The sequence below is a fragment of the Pinus tabuliformis genome, chromosome 8 (assembly GCF_031772625.1).
Source record: "Pinus tabuliformis cultivar Carrire ecotype Pingquan chromosome 8, CPIR1, whole genome shotgun sequence".
NCBI lineage: Eukaryota > Viridiplantae > Streptophyta > Pinopsida > Pinales > Pinaceae > Pinus > Pinus tabuliformis.
The window spans coordinates 1,380,998,795-1,381,018,267 of record NC_142294.1 but is presented as its reverse complement, the minus strand read 5'-3'; the positions used below and the strand labels follow the sequence as shown (position 1 = coordinate 1,381,018,267).

At 32.3% G+C, this 19,473-nt stretch overlaps 1 protein-coding gene and 1 pseudogene across 1 annotated transcript; both read right to left on the bottom strand.

The window, feature by feature from the left end:
• Window positions 1-1,392: 1,392 nt before the first annotated feature.
• On the bottom strand, window positions 1,393-2,037 carry LOC149240693 (protein GRAVITROPIC IN THE LIGHT 1 pseudogene; annotated as a pseudogene).
• An 8,422-nt stretch (window positions 2,038-10,459) lies between these two features.
• Window positions 10,460-12,352, bottom strand: LOC149240692 (cysteine-rich receptor-like protein kinase 25). The gene is made up of 5 exons (XM_089370283.1): window positions 11,551-12,352; window positions 11,267-11,404; window positions 11,094-11,159; window positions 10,724-10,909; window positions 10,460-10,602 (listed from the first exon to the last, which is right to left on the bottom strand). The coding sequence occupies exons 1-5, from the start codon at window positions 12,350-12,352 to the stop codon at window positions 10,460-10,462; spliced, it is 1,335 nt and encodes a 444-aa protein (XP_089226409.1).
• Window positions 12,353-19,473: the final 7,121 nt, after the last annotated feature.

The following is a 19,473-nucleotide window of genomic DNA, read 5'->3' as shown; positions in this document are numbered from 1 at the left end:
CTCCTCTCTATCCTCTCTTTCCCTGACCTCTTCCGCTGTCACTAGTCCCATCCCCAATATCATTTTTTTGCCTACCAGCTTGCTGCAGACTTTCTCACCAGAAAAGGAGAATGACAGGAAAAGTATGGTGCACAATAGACATCAGACCACCTACTACCCCACAATTACACATCTGGTTGGCAAGTTTTCCTCTGAAAATTTCACCATCAGAGAATGCTACATTTTGCTTTTATACAATTATTCAGTTGAATTCCTATTTAAAGAATAATGATGCATTGAACAAAATTTGTGAGTTTATAGTGTAATTTCCATGGGCCAATGCAGTGGGTATAACTACATTCTGAGGCATCTGCAGCTGAAATGGTAGTTGGCATGAATGATAGGTCGATAACCCCATGGCCCCAGAAGAAATTTCAGCTGTGAAATTCCATGAAATTCCCAATCTTTTACTTCAAAAGAAATTAACGGTTCTTTTTAAATTTGATCCAAGTTGAAGCATAATTCATGTAGTGCCAATGACTAACACATAAATACTCAATCCTCATCAATCACAAATAATTTAAATTTCCCAAAAAAATCAAAGACTCTTTAGCATGAACCAAAGTCAGTTGGAGCAAATTGGACCCGTACCATAATTTGAAACTCATCCATTTTTTGTGATTGCAGTAATTGGCAAAATAAAAACAGAATCAGAGCATTTATTCATTGCTTTTATCTCTTCAAAAAAATATCACTCCTATTACTATAAATAATTGTTAAATGAAACAAGAACACATAACTATTAAATGAATTATTCACTAAATTTAATTATGAAGCATGGTCTAGTTTAAAAGTTATTTAATTGGTTATGCACAATAAAAATGTTAGTAAAATTTTACTACATTCATGCCATAATTTATGGCCATAAATTTTCTAAAAATTGTCATTCACAGATGTTAAAAGATATCTTTCGATTTCCATACAATGTTCCCACATAATTCTTCATAATGTTGAAGATTGTTTGACTAAAACAACAATGATTGTCACCAAAATCTTCACAATATTGTAGATAGTTTGACAAAACAATCATGAATTTCACAAAATTCTCCCCACAATTTTCACAAAACTCTCCACAATGTTGTGGATGATTTGACTAAAATAACCATAAATTTCCCAAAAAAGTATCCACAAGTATAAAAAACATCTTTGAATTCCCCAGAACATCCCCTAGAATTTCTCCAAAGTTTTCTCATCTTTGAATTCCCCAGAACATCCCCTGGAATTTCTCCAAGGTTTTCTCAAAAACTTGGAAAACAAAAACACAATGCATTTACAACAACCAAAATGAATACTCCCACAGATTGATCCTAAAACCAAAAACTAAGGAGAAATATTTGATACACAACAATGAACCTACAGATCCTCCATGGGAGGTGCCGAGAGCAGATCAAAAACATTAATTACAGGATCAGGTGTTGCAATCATTACATAGAACTAGCATCTCGCTATGGCCTTCTTGCCAACCTTGAAACCTGGCATCACTGTAAACCCTACAATTGTAGGGTTTGGCTTCTCAGGAAGCTGCAGGACATTACCTTCACTTGCAACAGTATTGTCAACATCATGATTCATATTCATAGAATTCAAGCTATCCATGTAGGAACCCTCGAAATCCACCCCTCTCTTGACATGAAAGATAGACAAAGGCGGGTCAAAAGAAAATGCAAGCCTGTGAACCAACCACACAGACTTGGCAAATTTGAGGAATAGGCTGTAAAATTGGCTCCTGGGGTGGAGTCCCCTGCCTATCTAGTTCTTGTGCTCCAAATTTCCAAAGAAGGATTCTTCCATCCTGGGATGCACTACATTGAGAAATTTCTTCATACAGAATTTCCCAAACAGGCTGTTTGGTGTGAGAATGGACACCAGCTCTGATGGCTCCATGTTTTTCATGTCCAAAAACTGTCTGAAACAATCATTTCTGTGCTTCTCAGGATCTATAATGGACGACAGGCTCCCAGTCAAATAGAAATTCTCATTCTCAAATCCACTGAACATTCTCATGCAGACATAGGATTGAAATGCCAGCTTTTTGTGGCTTTCCATGGTGTAGTTTATGCCTGGTTCTATGTTGTTAACTGCTACATCTAGATCCCACTCAGCAGATTTCATCAGAGAAATTAGGGATTTGGTGAAACCCTAGCTGATTCTCTCATCTTCTGCACGCTTGTCTCCAACAATTTAATTGTAGGACCATCCCCAACATTCAGAGATGATGAATCTCTAGCACTTTTCCTTCTGTCTGATCTTTTATGCTCACCCTTTCTCAATTAACATTTTCCAATGCCTTTTTTAATCTCAGAATTCTTTTGTGAAATCTAAATCTAGAGAGCCCTTGTTGAAGTCTCCACATAGCTTAATCCAATCTAGTTCTCAGAACCACTAGAGTCTCCATTGGCAATACTTTTCTTATAATATTGCTTCAGTTCTGAGAGCTTTTTCATTTCCCTGATCACCTCCTTATCAACCACCTGTAGCTTCTCTGCATCATAAGGAATATGGGCTTCCTGTAACTTTGCATAAGAGGTTTTCAGATGAGACATAGTCGAGAATGTCTCCTTTAATAGGTCTTCCATGGCCCTTATTCTGTGAACGAAACTTTCATGATCAAAAACTGTACCATCTGCTTGGTTTATCAAAAGTTCTTTCTCATTTTCCTTAAATGACTCTGATGCTACATCCTTGGAAGCCTCTGGGTTAAATCCTTCACAACCCAAATTGTACTGATATAATCTTACGGGCTCAATAACGCTGCCTCTAGCTGGTTTCAGGCAAGACCCTTTTGTCTTCTAGAGAAAGTGGGTAAAATGGGAACCTGCTGTAGAGCAAATTTGATCAGAGGCTAGGCACAAAATTCTCAGCAGAGAGCTCAATATGGGGTGGAGCTTTCAAGAATGTAATTAATATTCCACTTTCTAAATTTAGTTAACGTTTTGCTATTTTGGGCTGTAAGTAATGTAATTAATATTTCTTAACTTCAACGGTTGCATTTACGTAAGAGCTAATAGAGCCATTTGAGCAATGAGATTTTTTTCATAGCGCTTTCCTTCATTGTTCAAGGTGGATTTCACAATCACAATCTCTCCTTGGCAATATGTGATGGTTTCTTTAGGACTCCAACCATTGTTGCACTGTGGATCGGAAACACAAAAAACAACAAAAACTGAATGGTTACAATTTTGACTGACACTTCTGTTTTGTATAATGGTGATCAATTAGTTGAAACAAAGCGTTGAGGGTACATAGTCTTAGAAATACACCTTAACAATGAAGGTTTTGAAGACAATGATGATCTGGCATATGTAAACAGTACTATTGTTTTTTTCTTGACCTGATTTGGTCCAATAACGACGAAGCCTTTTGTAATTCCTTTTGTGACCCCATCAAACCAAAGAATATGCCATATTATAATATTATTATTATTTTAGAACATGCGCAGTGGTGTTACATCCTACTTACGTCTATTATCACTAGAGATTTTTGGAAGTTTCCTTCTGTTTTGTGTGTATCTTAATTATATTTTAAGTTTTTAGAATTGGTGTTTATGGTAATTAGGCTTTTGGAAGTTTATTTTTGTTTTGTGTGTATCTTAATTATATTTGAGGTTTCCATAATTTATGTTTATGGTAATTGGTCTTTTGGTTTATTTTAGTTTTATATATATTGATTTTAGGTAGTTTTGTACATATAAATAAACATTGAGTTCTATGTTTTCTTTGATATTGTTATATAAATTTTATCAGTCAAATTGTTTTCTACATAATTAATTATTTATATTTTATTTTTCAATTTAGATTATTTCTTGGATTACCATTTATATATTGATATTTGAGTTATCATTGTGAAGAAATGTAAAATATTTAGTCTTCTAAATAAAGAGAATAAAATTATATCCAATTTTTATTTTCATTTCATGGGTCAATGTAGTGGGTATAACCACATTCTCTGCATTCTAAGGCATCTGCAGCTGACATGGTAGTTGGCATGAATGATAGGTCGATAACCCCATGGTCGCGAAAGAATTTTCAATTGCAAAATCCCACAAGTGATGTCCAACTTGCAAAAAGGATGTTGGCACATCATATTATTGAGGAGGTGTTTTTCCAACCATTCTGTTACTTATGGATCAGGGTTAGCTTAATTTGATTCCAGATTTTGGAATATGTTAATTGACTTTAATCATAATGTTTCATTTCAAAATATTTAGAATCTGCAACCAGGTAAAGATGGTCTATGTAAATTAAAAACGTGATAAACATACAAATTTTAGAATTTTTTCTATTTTTGAAAGACATTTTGTTTACGCATTTTCAACTTCAATGATTCTTTATATGTCACAATGCTTCTGGAATTTATGCCTTACCACGTTTCCTTTGCAACATCTGGTGCAATTGCTAGTATATTCATCTTGAAACTATTTGTATTCAATTACATGTTTTTTTCTTGTTGCTATATAGTGTGACATATCATTACGCTTAATGTAATATAAACAGTTTAGTTGAGTAAGAAATGTGGTAATATATAAATATTTCGTCAAAATCAAATTATATAAATATAAAATTAAACTAAATCAAATCAAAAATAAAATTATTGATTAAATAAAATAGATAATATATTATTGGTAATTTTTAGATTATATATATATATATATATTCTAGATCTATAAAACATGTAAATTAATTAAATATGTTGAAGTGTAAACCATATAATTATTTATAACTTAATCCCAAGAAAGTTGGCAAATAAATTATTTATGAAACAATTCCAGTGAAAATGTTCTTACTATCTTTTTATCATTTAAAATGTATATTTTATTCTAAAATATAGGATAGTTATGTTCTCTTTCCATTAATTAATGAAAGTAGGGATAAAAATATTGATTTAATTAAAATTATTTAAAAATTATTGTATATAAAATATATTTAATTATGTAAAAAATAATAATGGTAAAAATATTTAATTATTTTATTATATTGATAGTGTTGTCAATTTTGAAATAGTTGGACCATAGCGTTTTAACTTCTATGGAATATGCTAGAATATTTTTAGTAGTATGTACAAATCAAAAGTTGAGATTTATCTTAAAAGTAGTTATGCTCTTTATTATCTTTTAAATAAATTAAGTAATTAAAAAAATGATTATATGAACATATTATTTTTGCTCTTTACCCCACTTTAAATAAATTGATTAATTAAAAAAATGTTATATGAACATGTGCCATATGAGTATGACTAATAGTTTTTTGGGTATATGGTATTAGTAAGGAATGATATTGACTCAAAGTATTGTAACAATGCTTATTAGTACATTAAAAATCTCCATATTAAAGTGAAGTAAAACTCCGTAGTTAAAAACTTTGTCACATGTTTTTTTTTGTTTTTTAAATATATATGTTTAATTCATATATTAACTCTTTTGTAATAATAATAAATAGTTATAATTTAGTTGTCAGGTTTCACTAGCTCAATCAATTTAGGATGGGCCTCATCAGAAAGGCGACCCAGGATCAAACTTCAATGGGGTGGTTGTAGCATGTGCTAGGGGGAGGAGACACGGTAAAAAATCTACTCAGCTAAGGGTTGGTGTGGTCTAGGTCAGGTGTGATCCCCGAGTGACTTTGAGGGCTTAGATGTCCTTTGGTTAAGGCTAGTCAAGCCACAGGTCAAGCCTTAGGATAACAAACAATGAAAAAGAAAGATGTTATAACTTAGTTATTATTATTTTTTTATTTTTTTATTTTTAATTTTGGAAATGTAAAATGTCTCATGAAATAGGTGTTTTGATGCTTATCCACATTTCTCAACCATTTAATTTATACGCTAGTGCTAGTTTGTATTTATATTTTGTTATATACTATTTTCCTTGTAGCTATATAATATGACATATTATGATGCTTAATATATTATATATAGATTAAAATTATATTTTCATATTTAATATAATGTATAGCTTACAATTACATGAGAGTTTTTTTCTTGGGTCATGGATACTTATTGTGCAACGCTAGTTCAATAAGAAAGAGATGTGATGTAAGCATAACAATTTTGACTTTATAAAATAAAAATTAATAAAATAAAATAAAATAAATAATTTATGATTGGCAGTTTTTGGGCTCTACGTTTTGACCAATTATGGTTTTTCCTATATTATTTCTCCATGTTATTTGTTATGATGAAATGAGGAAATCCATTAGGGAATGCAAGGATCAGATTCATTTTTAAATTGGGCTTGATGGCAACCTATAGATTTTCCTATGGTATTTCTCCATATTATTTATTATGGTGAAATGAGGAAATCCACTAGGGAATGCAAGAGTACAAAATTAGATTCATTTTTATGTTGGACTTGAACTTTTTAAGTGCTTGATAAATCTAGCTTAATATTATTTTTCAATTGATAAAAATATTAATTTAATTAAAAATAATTATAATAATAATATATTTTATTTTTATTTATATTTGATTAAAGTGTGAGATATTAACATATTTATTAATTTATAGTTATAAGTAGTGTATTCTTTTTATCATCTGAAAATATCATTTAAAATATATAAGATAGTTATGTTCTCTTTCAATTGTTTAAAGTATTGATTTAGTTAAAAATAATTATAATTTACCTTTTATAATACATATTTAAATATGTAAAATAATAATAATATTAAACTATTTCCTTTTGTGATGGGTGGAAATGTAATTAATAATAAGGGAATGAGGTTTTGGATGAAGTATTTAGGTCACGAGATTAAGCACAATGGAATATAGATTCATGGTATAGGTGATAGAGTTGGTTTGTGAGTTGATTAAACCATATGGTGGTTACTGGAAGGGCCCTTATGGAGATAGAAGACAATTGGGTAAGTAGATGGAGAAGGTTTGTTCTCTACTTTAGATGCACTTAGGTCAAGTCTCATGGAATTTTGATGGGTGTTGGCTTTAGGGTAAGGTTTACAAATTCTTTAATTTTGTTCAAGATTTATGGTTTATAATTGTATTTCTGATATGTTGTTTTTTTTTTCATTATTTTCTTTTTAGTGCCTGAGTTTAGTCTTTGTGACACTATAATTTGTTTGGTGATTAGTAGTTGGGGTTTGTCCTCAAGGTTGAGATTTTTCTTCCATGAATTGCAGTCTCTCTAATGGAAACCAAGGAGGCTAATTTTTAGATTCCCTATCATTGTTGTTACTCTGGCATGGAAATCAAGGAGGCTAATTTTTAGATTCCATATCATTATTATTACTCTGGCTATCTTCTGGAGAGTCAAGCCTCTATTGGGGGTGAAAATTTTCCTATGGTTGGCATCTCTCATTCAACGCTTCACAAGAGTTTCTTAGGTTGACTCTCTCTATAATTGTTATGTATTTGTGTTCTCCGCAATATGGTCTAGAATTGTAAGTTTGTACTCTCAATTCTAGCTCCTTGTATTTGTGTTCTCCGCATGGTGGTCTAGAATTGTAAGTTTGTACTCTCAATTCTAGCTCCTTTTACCCTATTGGGAAAATGTGACAAGGTTTGGACATATACTCTCGCCTTTTAGTTAAGACTACTCATTTCCATTTTAGTTAGTTTTTACGCACATGTCGGGAGTTGATTCATGGTTCTCTTGACGTAAATTTATTTCACCCCGTTCTTTGGTTGTTATTTTCAATATTTTTATCGTTGGGATAGATAAATACTTAGCCTATGAAGTCAAGCCAAGAGAGGAAGTTAGTTGATAGAAAAATAGGTTTCTTTGCTAATAGTAAGCCATATTGATTGACACTTGTTTTAGTTTGCATTGTGAGAAAATTGATAATGCCTCACACAAGAGGAAGAGGTCGAAAGGGAGTAAATGAAATTAGTGAAAGCTACCACATTGAGGGATTATCTAGCTGCTAAGCACTTTGTTGAATACTATTACATGAATACTCCCTATATCAAACTAGAAACTACAATAGCCGAGGAGGATTCTTATCAAAGGAGAAGATATATATTGGATTGATATTATTAAGTTGGATTTTGGGTCCTAGATATAGGTTACACCCCATCACATAAAAATAGATACCTCAAAATAGTGGACATTCATTGACAAATCAAAGCAATCATTGGAAAAATCATGTTGGGAAGGTTAGAAGAGAAATAAGAAATAATTATACAACTAGATGAATAACAAAGGAAAATAACCAAGATGGACAAGAAGATCAACATACTAGCCAAACACCTAGCAAGTGTTGAGTTCATGGACATAGAAAAGTAATTTGACCCACTTGAAACCATTCAGGTGGATTCCCTTATAGCCTAGTACATGAATTTTTTGAGTTTTTGTTATTTTAATTGTTTATTAAGTCATAGACATATCTAGTCATATTATGTGGTACATCCACTGATAAGCTATATGACACGGAGGATCTTTTATGACATACCAAAAAAAAACATGACATATTAAGTTGTTCTATGGTTGATGATATTGTAACAAAGTCTATTTACATATTAAGATTCTCCATGATAAAGTGAGGGTAAATCTCCATGGTTAAGAATCTTGTTCCATGTTTTTTAAACGCATATATACTTAACTTATATATCAATTTTTATGTTTTTAATTTTTAATTTTAGCAAAGTAGCATATATAATGAAGTGATTAGTTTGATACTTATTATGAATCTATGTTTATTGTTGTTTACCAACCATTTATCTTATATAGCTATGGTGATTTATTTTTCATTTACATCATACTAAATATTTTTATATTAATAAATATTATGGATTTAAAGTAAAATGTTATTGCCACAATATTTAATTATTAGTTAAGATATTGATGTATACTAAAATTAACAAGGAATTAATAATAATCTTGCATGTAATAAAGAAAATAGTAAATTTAACAAAAAATTTTATTAATTTGAATTTATTTTGTTTTTTATATTTTATTTTTAAATGAGAGTAGCATTTTAATTTAGAGGAAATGATTTATTTTGGATAGAATTAAGAAACACAATTTTGATCAAAACTGTATTATATATATATATATATATATATAACCATGAAAAATCTGTAAGACACTCAAATTTTATAAATTAAATAACTATACAATTTTTAAAAATATCTATTAAATCTTCAACAAAATTGACAAGAAAAATCTGTGAGACACTCAAACTTTATAAATTAGATGACTTTATATTTTTGAAAATATATACCCAATCTTCACCAAAATTAACAATAAAATATATAAAATATTATTAGAAAAAGATAATTTTATTTATTAATTAAATTAAAATATTTAATATCGAATTAATTTTTGAAAAACAAAAAAAAAGAAAAACAAAAAACCTTTAATTCATTAAATTCCTAAAATCTCCTCTGCTTCAGAAAATTGAATTTCAAATATAAATAGTATTAAATTCATATATATATAAAACCATTGATGGGTGTTCTACCTACAGTGATGCGGAAAAGGAAGATCATTTAAACAAAATTTGCAACTGCATATTCTAATAAATTAAATTTATTTTGAGATATGACATCAGACGTTACTTTTACCAAAACACGCATCCATTTACTGTTAAAATATTATATGTAAAATTGACTAGGTAGACAATAACCGACACTCCATAGCCTTCATAAAATAAACGATTTTCTTCTGCAGACTAATCCCTGATCCTTAAATATAGTACAAATTTAGTACAAGCGATTTGCAGATTTTTAACCTCGGCTCTAATCTGCCCGATGAAGGATCGGCAGCTGCAGAGTGGATATCCTTTGGTGTACTAGACGTTGTTTGTACTGCCTGATGTTTTGTGAGGGACAGGTACGCCCACACTATGCACATCTATGAAAGGGGGGCTTGTGGGCGAAGGAAGCTGTTCTCCCTCACGGGTCAGCAACGACACAACACGAGACATTGAAGGCCGCAACGCTGCAGCTGCCTGAGTGCACAGAAGAAAAATTTTAATGACCCTAATCCCATCCTCCCAATACTAGCTACCCTCCAATGTGGGATCCATAACTTCCAAAGCTCTCTCCGCGTTATACAGTCTCCATGTCTGGTAATTGACCAATATCAACCACGCATACAACTTTAGTTAGCAACGAATCATAATTATTATAACAGCATGTTCGAAAATATCTACAAAGATCAGATCTATAAAGGCTGTACCCGTTCGATGAGAAACTCCGTGTCTTGAGGTGAACTCTGATTCTTTCTTCCGCTGATAATCTCGACTACAAAAAGCTGAATACAACTGCTTTCTCTGTTAGCTGTCCGCGGTATGCGTACTCACGTGCCATGTAACCTCTGCAGAATACTACGTACAATGAAATCTCCATATCTGAACCCTCTCAATATTATATGAACGATATCTAAGAGAAAATACTTACAAAGTTCCTGCAACTCTAGTGCTGACGTGGGTTTTATCGTCTTCAAACAGTTTGGCTAAGCCAAAGTCTGTTATTGTAAAATATTGGTTGCTTTAATATCTCTATGAATGATTCGAATTTCAGATTCTTCGTGAAGATATGCCAGCCCTCTTGCAATTCCAACTATGATTTCATATCTCTGTCTCCAATCTAGTAAATGGCGTTTTCCTATATCTGCAAAACATACACAAAAAAGATTAGCCAGGTACAATACCAACTCAAAACTCGAACAACTTAGGATTGGTGCAGCGATTAAAGAGGGAGAAGCAACCGAATATAATATTGTGGAGGCTACTGTTCGGAAGGTATTCGTAAACTAGTAGCCTTTCGGAGTTTTCCACTGAGCAACCAAGCAATTTCACTAGATCCCTGTGCTGGACACGACTTATGAGATTTGCTTGATTAAAAAATTCCGCATCTCCTTGACTTGAACCTATTTTCAGCCGTTTAACTGCAACCACTCTACCATCTGGTAGATCCCCTGCCAATCAAGAAGCATCATGCTCCGTCAAAAATATGTCTATGGTTTAACCATTAACAATGGTATCTACCTTAAAATAAATTAAACTGGATGTAACACGAAACGGTCACTTTAAAGACCGATCCAAAACCGCCTTCGCCAAACTTTCTTTATGCGTGAAAATTAGACGTGGCCCCTCTCAAACTCTCGTATTTGAAAATAAGTTGCGGATTCGCTATAGTCGTCGACAAGTTAATTGCTTCTTGGGCTTCTGCGAAAACAGTTACAAAGCGTTTTATTATCTTTAGAAAAGAAAATAGGGAAGCGGTTCATAATATCCAAGCTAGTAGGTCATTGAATCATCTACAATTTCATGACCTCTCATTTGAGAAAAAGGTTCACAATTTTTCCCACGAGAGAAAAATATCAGCTTGCAAAGGGTTATCGCTGCAATTAATCCTATCGTAGCGGCTGCTAGTCCCAGAATTAGCGGAACCACGGTCGATCTTTTTGCTTCTGCAAATTTGCACAAGAAATCTCAGACAACTTGCACAAGAAATATCAGATAATTCGCACAAGGAACCTCAGAAATCACGAAAAGGAAATCTTTACAAAACCCGCTCAATATTTCTGATAATTATAAAGTATGTAAAAGAATATACTTAATATTCGAGGGATTTCTGTCGGCGAGGGCGACGACGATGGTAATGGCGACGGCGAAATATTTGGAGAATTGCAAAATGGATAAAGCTCGTAACGCATGTAGGAGTTCATAGATCCGAAATTTGATCCAAGAACTCCAAGAAATTTGGTAGACAGATCTCTCCAACACCGCGCCAAGCTGTAGATAAGAACTGTGGAATTATAAGGCGCAACGTCTTTCTCCGCAGCAAAAAGTTTGGGACTCTTCACAGCTTTATAGCTAATATTTTGGAGCAGTGCCCTAACCGTAATAGCGAATTCTGGTTTACTGTTTGTCAAACCGTTGCACATAATATGCTTTTCTGCGCTCTCGCTAAAATTGTTGGAAAAACTATGATTGTCGTAACGTAATATGCAAGCATCTAGTATAATGAACGCAGAAGTTTTGTTGCATTCTCCAACAATACGAGTGTCGATACCAGTGCCGGATATAATCGCGGCTATTGCAGTGGCTACGCACTCTTTGCAATCGGAGGAGCTTAAATCTCCCCTGCATTGGGCAAACCCATAAACCGTACTGTGGCTGTTTTGCCCGTCATCATGACTAGATGTATTGAATCCACTGGTAGAAACGTTCTCCACCAGTGAATCCAGAACCTGCTTTAGATTGCTCTGAAAAGCGCTACCGTTTCTATATTCGCTATTCTCACAAAATCGTATAACGGCAATATTGAAGGAAGCAGCACCTGAGAGGGGCATAGGCATACACACACTTACGATAAGGAAGACGCTGCTAATTAGTTCTTTCATCTTCATCGCCATTATCCGGGCGTTCGCTCAACGTTTTCCTGTATTCTAATTAGATGAGTGGAGGGGTCCGGCAATGGCGTTGGCAAGTTCAAATTAGACAAGCGGAGGTGGTTCAGCAATGGCTTTGGCAAGTTCAAGTTATTGCATTCATCTGCAAGTTCAAGTTATTCCAGGGCCCTTCAAGGTTGTCGCAAGTGGTTTTCGTCGAAGGGGCCGATTTGTGAGAAATGCCAGTCATCGCGTCATCGTCGCAAATGTCTACTGTAGAATTGAGAACTCCGTAGAAATTAAGAGAATAGGAGGTCGTGATCTGTACTGCTGACACCATTTCACACGCCGCATTGAAACCATAAGCAGCCATGGAATTTGACCGGCAATGTGCTCACAACCAAAAATTCCAGCCTTTCAACATTATGTGATAAAAATTCTAGACTTTTAACTGTAAAATATTATGTGATAAAAATTCTAGGGAAAAAATAAAAGATTGAAAAAGAATTACAAAAACTGTAAAATTTGATACAGCAAAAATATCTAATATTTTATAATAAAATAATGAAAATTAGGTTTGTAGGTCAGTTTGTTTGGTTAAGAATTTATTTTTTAAGAAATAAGTAAATAGGTTAACGGTCCAAGACTAAGAAGTATTTGGTAAGAGTTAAAGTCTATCTCTAAGCACCAGGAGCTAGTTATTTTAGATCTAGTGGTTTTTCTTGAATAAGAGTGAAGAGTCAGACGTTATCAGCTAGAGATAGCTGTTTTCACTGCGGTTTTTTGTTGAATTATAATGATAAGTCAACAGCTAATAGCTAGAGATGACTATCTCAGTGCTGATTTCATTGAGTTCAGATAAATTTTCTCACTTACTAAAAAAATATTCAAATTTTAAAAATTATCCAAAAAAAATAAAATTTTAAAAAATTCCAGCTTAACATTTCTTAAAATAGATATTCAAATTGGAAAAAACAAATATTCAAATTGGAAAAACAGTCAAATTTAAAAAATCAGATTTGAAATTTCTACTTCACAAAGCATCTATTTAATTTGTAAGATAGACCCGCAGAAGAGCTTTGAAATTCCTACCTTGACCCGGAGACTTTAATTTGTGAGATGGGTATCTATTTAATTTGTGAGATAGACCCGCTCATGAGATTTGAAATTCCTACCCTACCCATGGGACTTTAATGTGTGAGATAGATTCGCAGAAGAGATTTGCAATTACGATTTAATTTGTGAGATAGACTCGCAGAAGAGATTTGAAATTCCTACCTCAACCACGAGGTTTTAATCTGTTAGATGGGTATCTATTTAACTTGTGATTGACACCCACCGAAGAGATCAGATCTTCTCTCATCTCCACTCATATGAGAACATGTGCCATTGTTATTGATTTTTTGATAAGGTTCCATTATCGACTGTTGAACATCTCGGCTAATTACCGACATACACGGATCAAATAACCTAGAATCATATACTGAAATAAAAATTATTAGCAATAGTAAATTAGTCTGAATGATGAAAATATTGAAACGATTCAAATTCTCTATATGAGTCAATGACAAATTTAAAAAAAAATCAACTCTTTCAAAAGAAGTCCTTCTCTATATATTTTTATAGAATCAACCATTCTATAAATAGAATATATATCTAAGTAATTTTTTATATTTTAAGTTTTTACTAAAATGTGATCATTGAAGAAATTAACAAATTTTGTAGTTCCTCTATGAACCTGTAGCAAATTCATTGGTTAGCACATCTTAAGAAGAAACTTAGCCAAACCAAGCATGATGTCCTTCCCAATCATGAAATGAAATGAAAAGCCACATATTGTGTTTGGGGTTCATGCAGTATCTAACTCCCAACAAACATCAAGAATGTTTTACAAATCCTATTTTGCAAGCTTCCTTGCAGAAATCTGATGTAAAAACCTAAGAACTCTGTCTTCGGTAGGAGGCATCCAGAAACAAGCTCTAAAATACGGAACAAGAATGGACTCCTTCAAATCCTACAAGTTGATTATGGGCAAGCATGATGTCCTTCCTAGTCATGAAATGAAATGAAAAGCTACATATTTCATCTCAATTAAAGTGCATAGAGTTTTTAAAGAGAATCTCTCGACAATCTTTGAAGAGGACTACAAATTTATTGAAAACCTATGTTAATAACTCTGGTATTCAACTACCATTGTGAACTCTTCCATGTTTGGGAAAAAAACAAAGTATAAAGGGTCAATATATAAGAACGCAAAACAATTTTCATCTCCTTAGTCAACACTGCACACCCACACCATCTGCAATGCTTTATTCAACCATGCGTGTCTAGACTAACTTGTTGAAACATTACCAATTTCTATCTCTTCTTTATAGTATTGAGTTTAAAACTTGTCAAGCATGAGAATTACATTTCAACATCTTTTAAAGAACCTATTCTAATAACTTTTTGTTTTTCAACTTTTGTGTACCAACATAGGCTTCAACCCAATCGGTGAATATGAATATTTCATACCTTTCATTCTACTAAAACTTACTGGAATCTGACAACCATAGTCATAAAGGAGTTCTTAACTTGTTAAGGAACTCACTTTAATAACAAATTAGAACTGGGGAGAATTCATATTGGAAACTGACAACTTGGTTACACCTCGGCCTTCTCCAGAGCAGAGATGGGATTTTATAGCTGAAATTTCTTCAGTGGCCATGGGGTTATTGGCCTATCATTCATGCCAACTATTATCTCAGCTGCAAATGCCTCAGAATGCAGAGAATGTAGCTATACCCATTGCATTGACCCATGAAAATTACACTATAAACTCCCAAATGCAAGTGAGTCCCAACGACAGTGTTCACAACTATTGCAATAGAAACGAAGTTTTGGGGTCTCCAACATCAGATTTCTCCTCCTCGTTTGATGCTCTGCTACACAATTTTTAAGGTTATTTGTTTTGGGAATTCCTAGACCTACAAAACTTATCTTAAAGTTTCACTTATTAATTTTAGGAATTTCCAGACCTGGAAAACTTATCTTGAGGCTTCCCTTACTTTTTTGTTGGTAGGATAGAATTGAAACTCATAAGACTTGTGGTTTTAGGGAATTTCGGATAGAGTTCATGCAAGAACTGAGAATTGAAAAGGGTTATCTGTGATAAACTCCCAACCCACTAGATTACACCCCCAACAGAATTTAAGATTTAGAGTTCAGTTCTGTACTAAAGTGTGCATGAACTATGCAATGTATATAGAAATATATATTACCAAAATAACCCAATCTTTTGTTAAGAATCCTTATCCACATAAAGTTATTCTTGAGTTTATTTTTAAATCCCACTTGAGTAGGTCGATAACAATGGTGCTTTAGAAACCAAAATGCAGAGATAAATGGGATCAAGATAGGTTTATAAGAGGCATAAATTGTAATTGCTTACATATTGTTAATTACAAATCACCAGAATTGGGAAGGATGTTTCAGTGCTATATTGTCTTATATGAGGATAACATAGGTTTTCTGATGGCTACTCTCCATAAATGTAACTCTGTAAATGTAGCAAATTCTTATGAATTTTTTGTTTGAATTGCTCATGGTTTTCACTTGTTTTTACAGAGTTTTCAACTCACTTACAACCGATTGCTAATATTAACACATACTTCAAATAGAATGAATTGTTTGAGTAGTGACTACTTTTGCATGTAGTGAAGGTGGAGCTCTAAATTAGAATTAACTCCCAAAAGGTTGATAGATAAAATAAAAAAAAGGTGCAAAGAAATCTTGAAATTGCAAAATTTGTATGTTTATCATGTTTTTAATTTACATAGAATATCTTTACCTGATTGTAGATTCTAAATCTTTTGAAATGCAACATTATGATTAAAGTCAACTAACATATTCCAAAATATGGAATCAAATTAAACTAACCCTGATCCATAAGTAACAGTATGGTTGGAAAAACACCTCCTCAATAATATGATGTACCAATATATTTTTTGCAAGTTGGACAACACTTATTGGATTTCACAGCTGAAATTTCTTCTATGACCATGGGGTTATCGGCCTATCATTCATGTCAACTACCATCTCAACTACAGATGCCTTGGATTATAACCACCACATTGACCCATGAAATTTAAAGAAAAATTACATATCATTTTATTCTCTTCATTTATAACACATAAAATATTTTACATTTCTTCACAATGATAATTCAGATATCAATATATAAACGAGAATCCAAGAAATAATCTGAATTGAAAAATAAAATATAAATAATTATTTATGTAGAAAACAATTTAACTGATAAAATTTATATAATATCAAATTTAAAAAAAAAACACACAACTCAATGTTTATTTATAAGATACAAAACTATCTCAAATCAATATATATAAAACTAAAATAAACAAAAAGACCAATTACCATAAACATAAATTATGAAAACCTCAAACGTAATTAAGATACACACAAAACACAAAGGAAACTTACACACAAAACACAAAGGAAACTTCCAAAAGCTCAATTACAATAAACATCAATTCCGGAAACTTCAAATATAATTAAGATATACACAAAACACAAGGAAACTTTTGAAAATCTCCCGTGGTTATAGACGTAAGTAGAATGTAACACCACCACACATGTTCTAAAATAATAATAATATTATAATCTTGCATATTCTTTGGTTTGATGTGGTCACAAAAGTAATTACAAAAGGCTTCAACGTTTACATATGCCAGATCGTCATTGTATTCAAAACCTTCATTGTTAAGATGTATTTCAAAGACTATCTACCCGCAATGCTCTGTTTCAACTAATTGATCACCATTATACGGAACGTAAGTGTCAATCAAAATTGTAACCATTCAGCTTGTGTTGTTATTTGTGTTTTTAATCCATAGTCCAACAGTGGCTGGAGTCCTTAATAAACCATCACATATTGCCAAAGAGATATTGTGATTGTCAAATCCACCTTGAAAAATGAAGGAAACCACTATGAAAAGAATTTCATCGCTCGAATTGCTTTATCAACTCTTAATTAAATGCAATCATTGAACTTAAGAAATGTTAATTAAATTCCTTACAGCCCAAAACACCAAAACGTTAGCTAAATTTAGAAAGTGGAATATTAATTACATTCTTGAAAGCTCCACCGCAAAAAAGAAGTTAAGAGTTAAATTAAAAAAAAAAAAAAAAAACCAAAATAATTAACCCTTAAATTAAAAAAAATTAAAAATAAAAAGTAAAAATTAAATTTAAAAGGTATTGTTAATTGCTTTTGAGGTAAAAGATGGGGAATTTCATGAGATTTCAGAGCTGAAATTTCTTCTGGGACCATGTGGTTATCGGCCGATCATTCATGCCAACTACAATATCAGTTTTAGATGCTTAGAATGCGGAGAATGCATTTATACCCAGTGCATTGACCTATGAAAATTACACTATAAACTCGCAAATGCAAGTGAGTCCTAGCTACAGTGTTGGCAGCTGCTATAGTAGAAATGAAGTATTGGGGTCTGCAACATTAGATTTATCCTCCTCGTTTGATGATATGCTAATCAATTTTGAAGGTTTTTTTTTTTTTTTGGAATTCCGAGACCTAGAAAACTTATCTTGAAGTTTCACTTACTTGTTTTAGGAATTTCCAAACCTAGAAAACTTATCTTGAGGCCTCCTTTACTTTTCTTTTGACAGGGTAGAATTGAAACTCACAAGACTTGTGGTTTCAGAGAATCTCAATAGAGTTCATGCAAGAACCGAGAATTGAAAAGGATTAACTATGATAAACTCCCAACCCCCTCGATTACAACCCAACAAACTTTAAGCTTTAGAGTTCAGTTCTGTACTAAAGTGTGCATGAACTATGCAATGTATATAGAAATATATATTACCAAAATAACCCAATCTTTTGTTAAGAATCCTTATCCACATAAAGTTGTTCTTGAGTTTATTTTTAAATCCCACCTGAGTAGGTCAGTAACCTTGGTGCTTTAGAAACCAAAATGCACAGATAAATGGGATCTTACATATTGTTAAGTATAGATCACCAGAATTGGGAATGATGTTTCAGTGCTATATTGTCTTATATGACAATAACATAGGTTGGCTGATGGCTACTATCCATAAATGTAACTCTATAAATGTAACAAATTCTTTTGAATTTTTTTGTTTGAATTGCTCATGGTTTTCAATTGCTTTTACAGAGCTTTCAACACGCTGCAACCAATTGCTAATATTAACACATACTTCAAATAAAATGAATTGTTTGAGTAGTGACTAATTTTGCATGTAGTGAAGATGGAGCTCTAAATCAACATTAAGCAAATCAGCAAATCAACAAAGGTGCAAAGAAATCCTGAAATTGCAAAATTTGTATGTTTATCTCTTCTTGAACTAAATAATTTCTCTACAAAAAAGGTTTTTGGAGTTTTCCCCTAAGTGGGTTTCCTAGGGTAAATCTTGCATTCTCTTTTTTCATTGCGATCTCTATTTTCCTTATGGTTTTATGGTTGAATTTTTGAAGTGTAATTGTTCGATGATAAACTGAAATTGTTAAAAAGGAGATATATATCATTATAAGTAATTATCAGTATTTCATAACTGTGTGCTTGTATCTATTGCACTTGAAAAATCAACGCTTGGTGGCATTGGTCAAAACCTTATTCTTTAATAAATTTTCCTTCTTTTCTCTTACTTAGATATTTAGGCTTATGGTTAGGGTTTATATAAAATATTGGCTAAAAAGTAATTTTGTTCAATGGATAATAGTAATTTTGTTCAATGCATCATTGTTCTTTAAATAGGAATTGCACTAAATAATTGTCTAAAACCAAAATCTAGCATTCTTTGCATGTTAAACCCTATTTTTAGGGTTGGCATCATCATATTTTTTTGTTTTATGCATGTTTCAGCAATAAAAACTACATTGAAAACCATAGATCCTTCATATCTAATTGAAGGTATTGATCCTTTGTTGATCTATCATTATAAAACCTTTTATTTTGGTTGTTATATGACATCACGTGCCCTATTATTGAAAATATGAAAACCCTAATTTATAACAGCCCTATAATTCATTCAAGCGGTCTAAGGATAGAGTGGCTAAACTTTGGTAATGATTACATCATCCCTCTAAGCTCTTCTGGTATTGT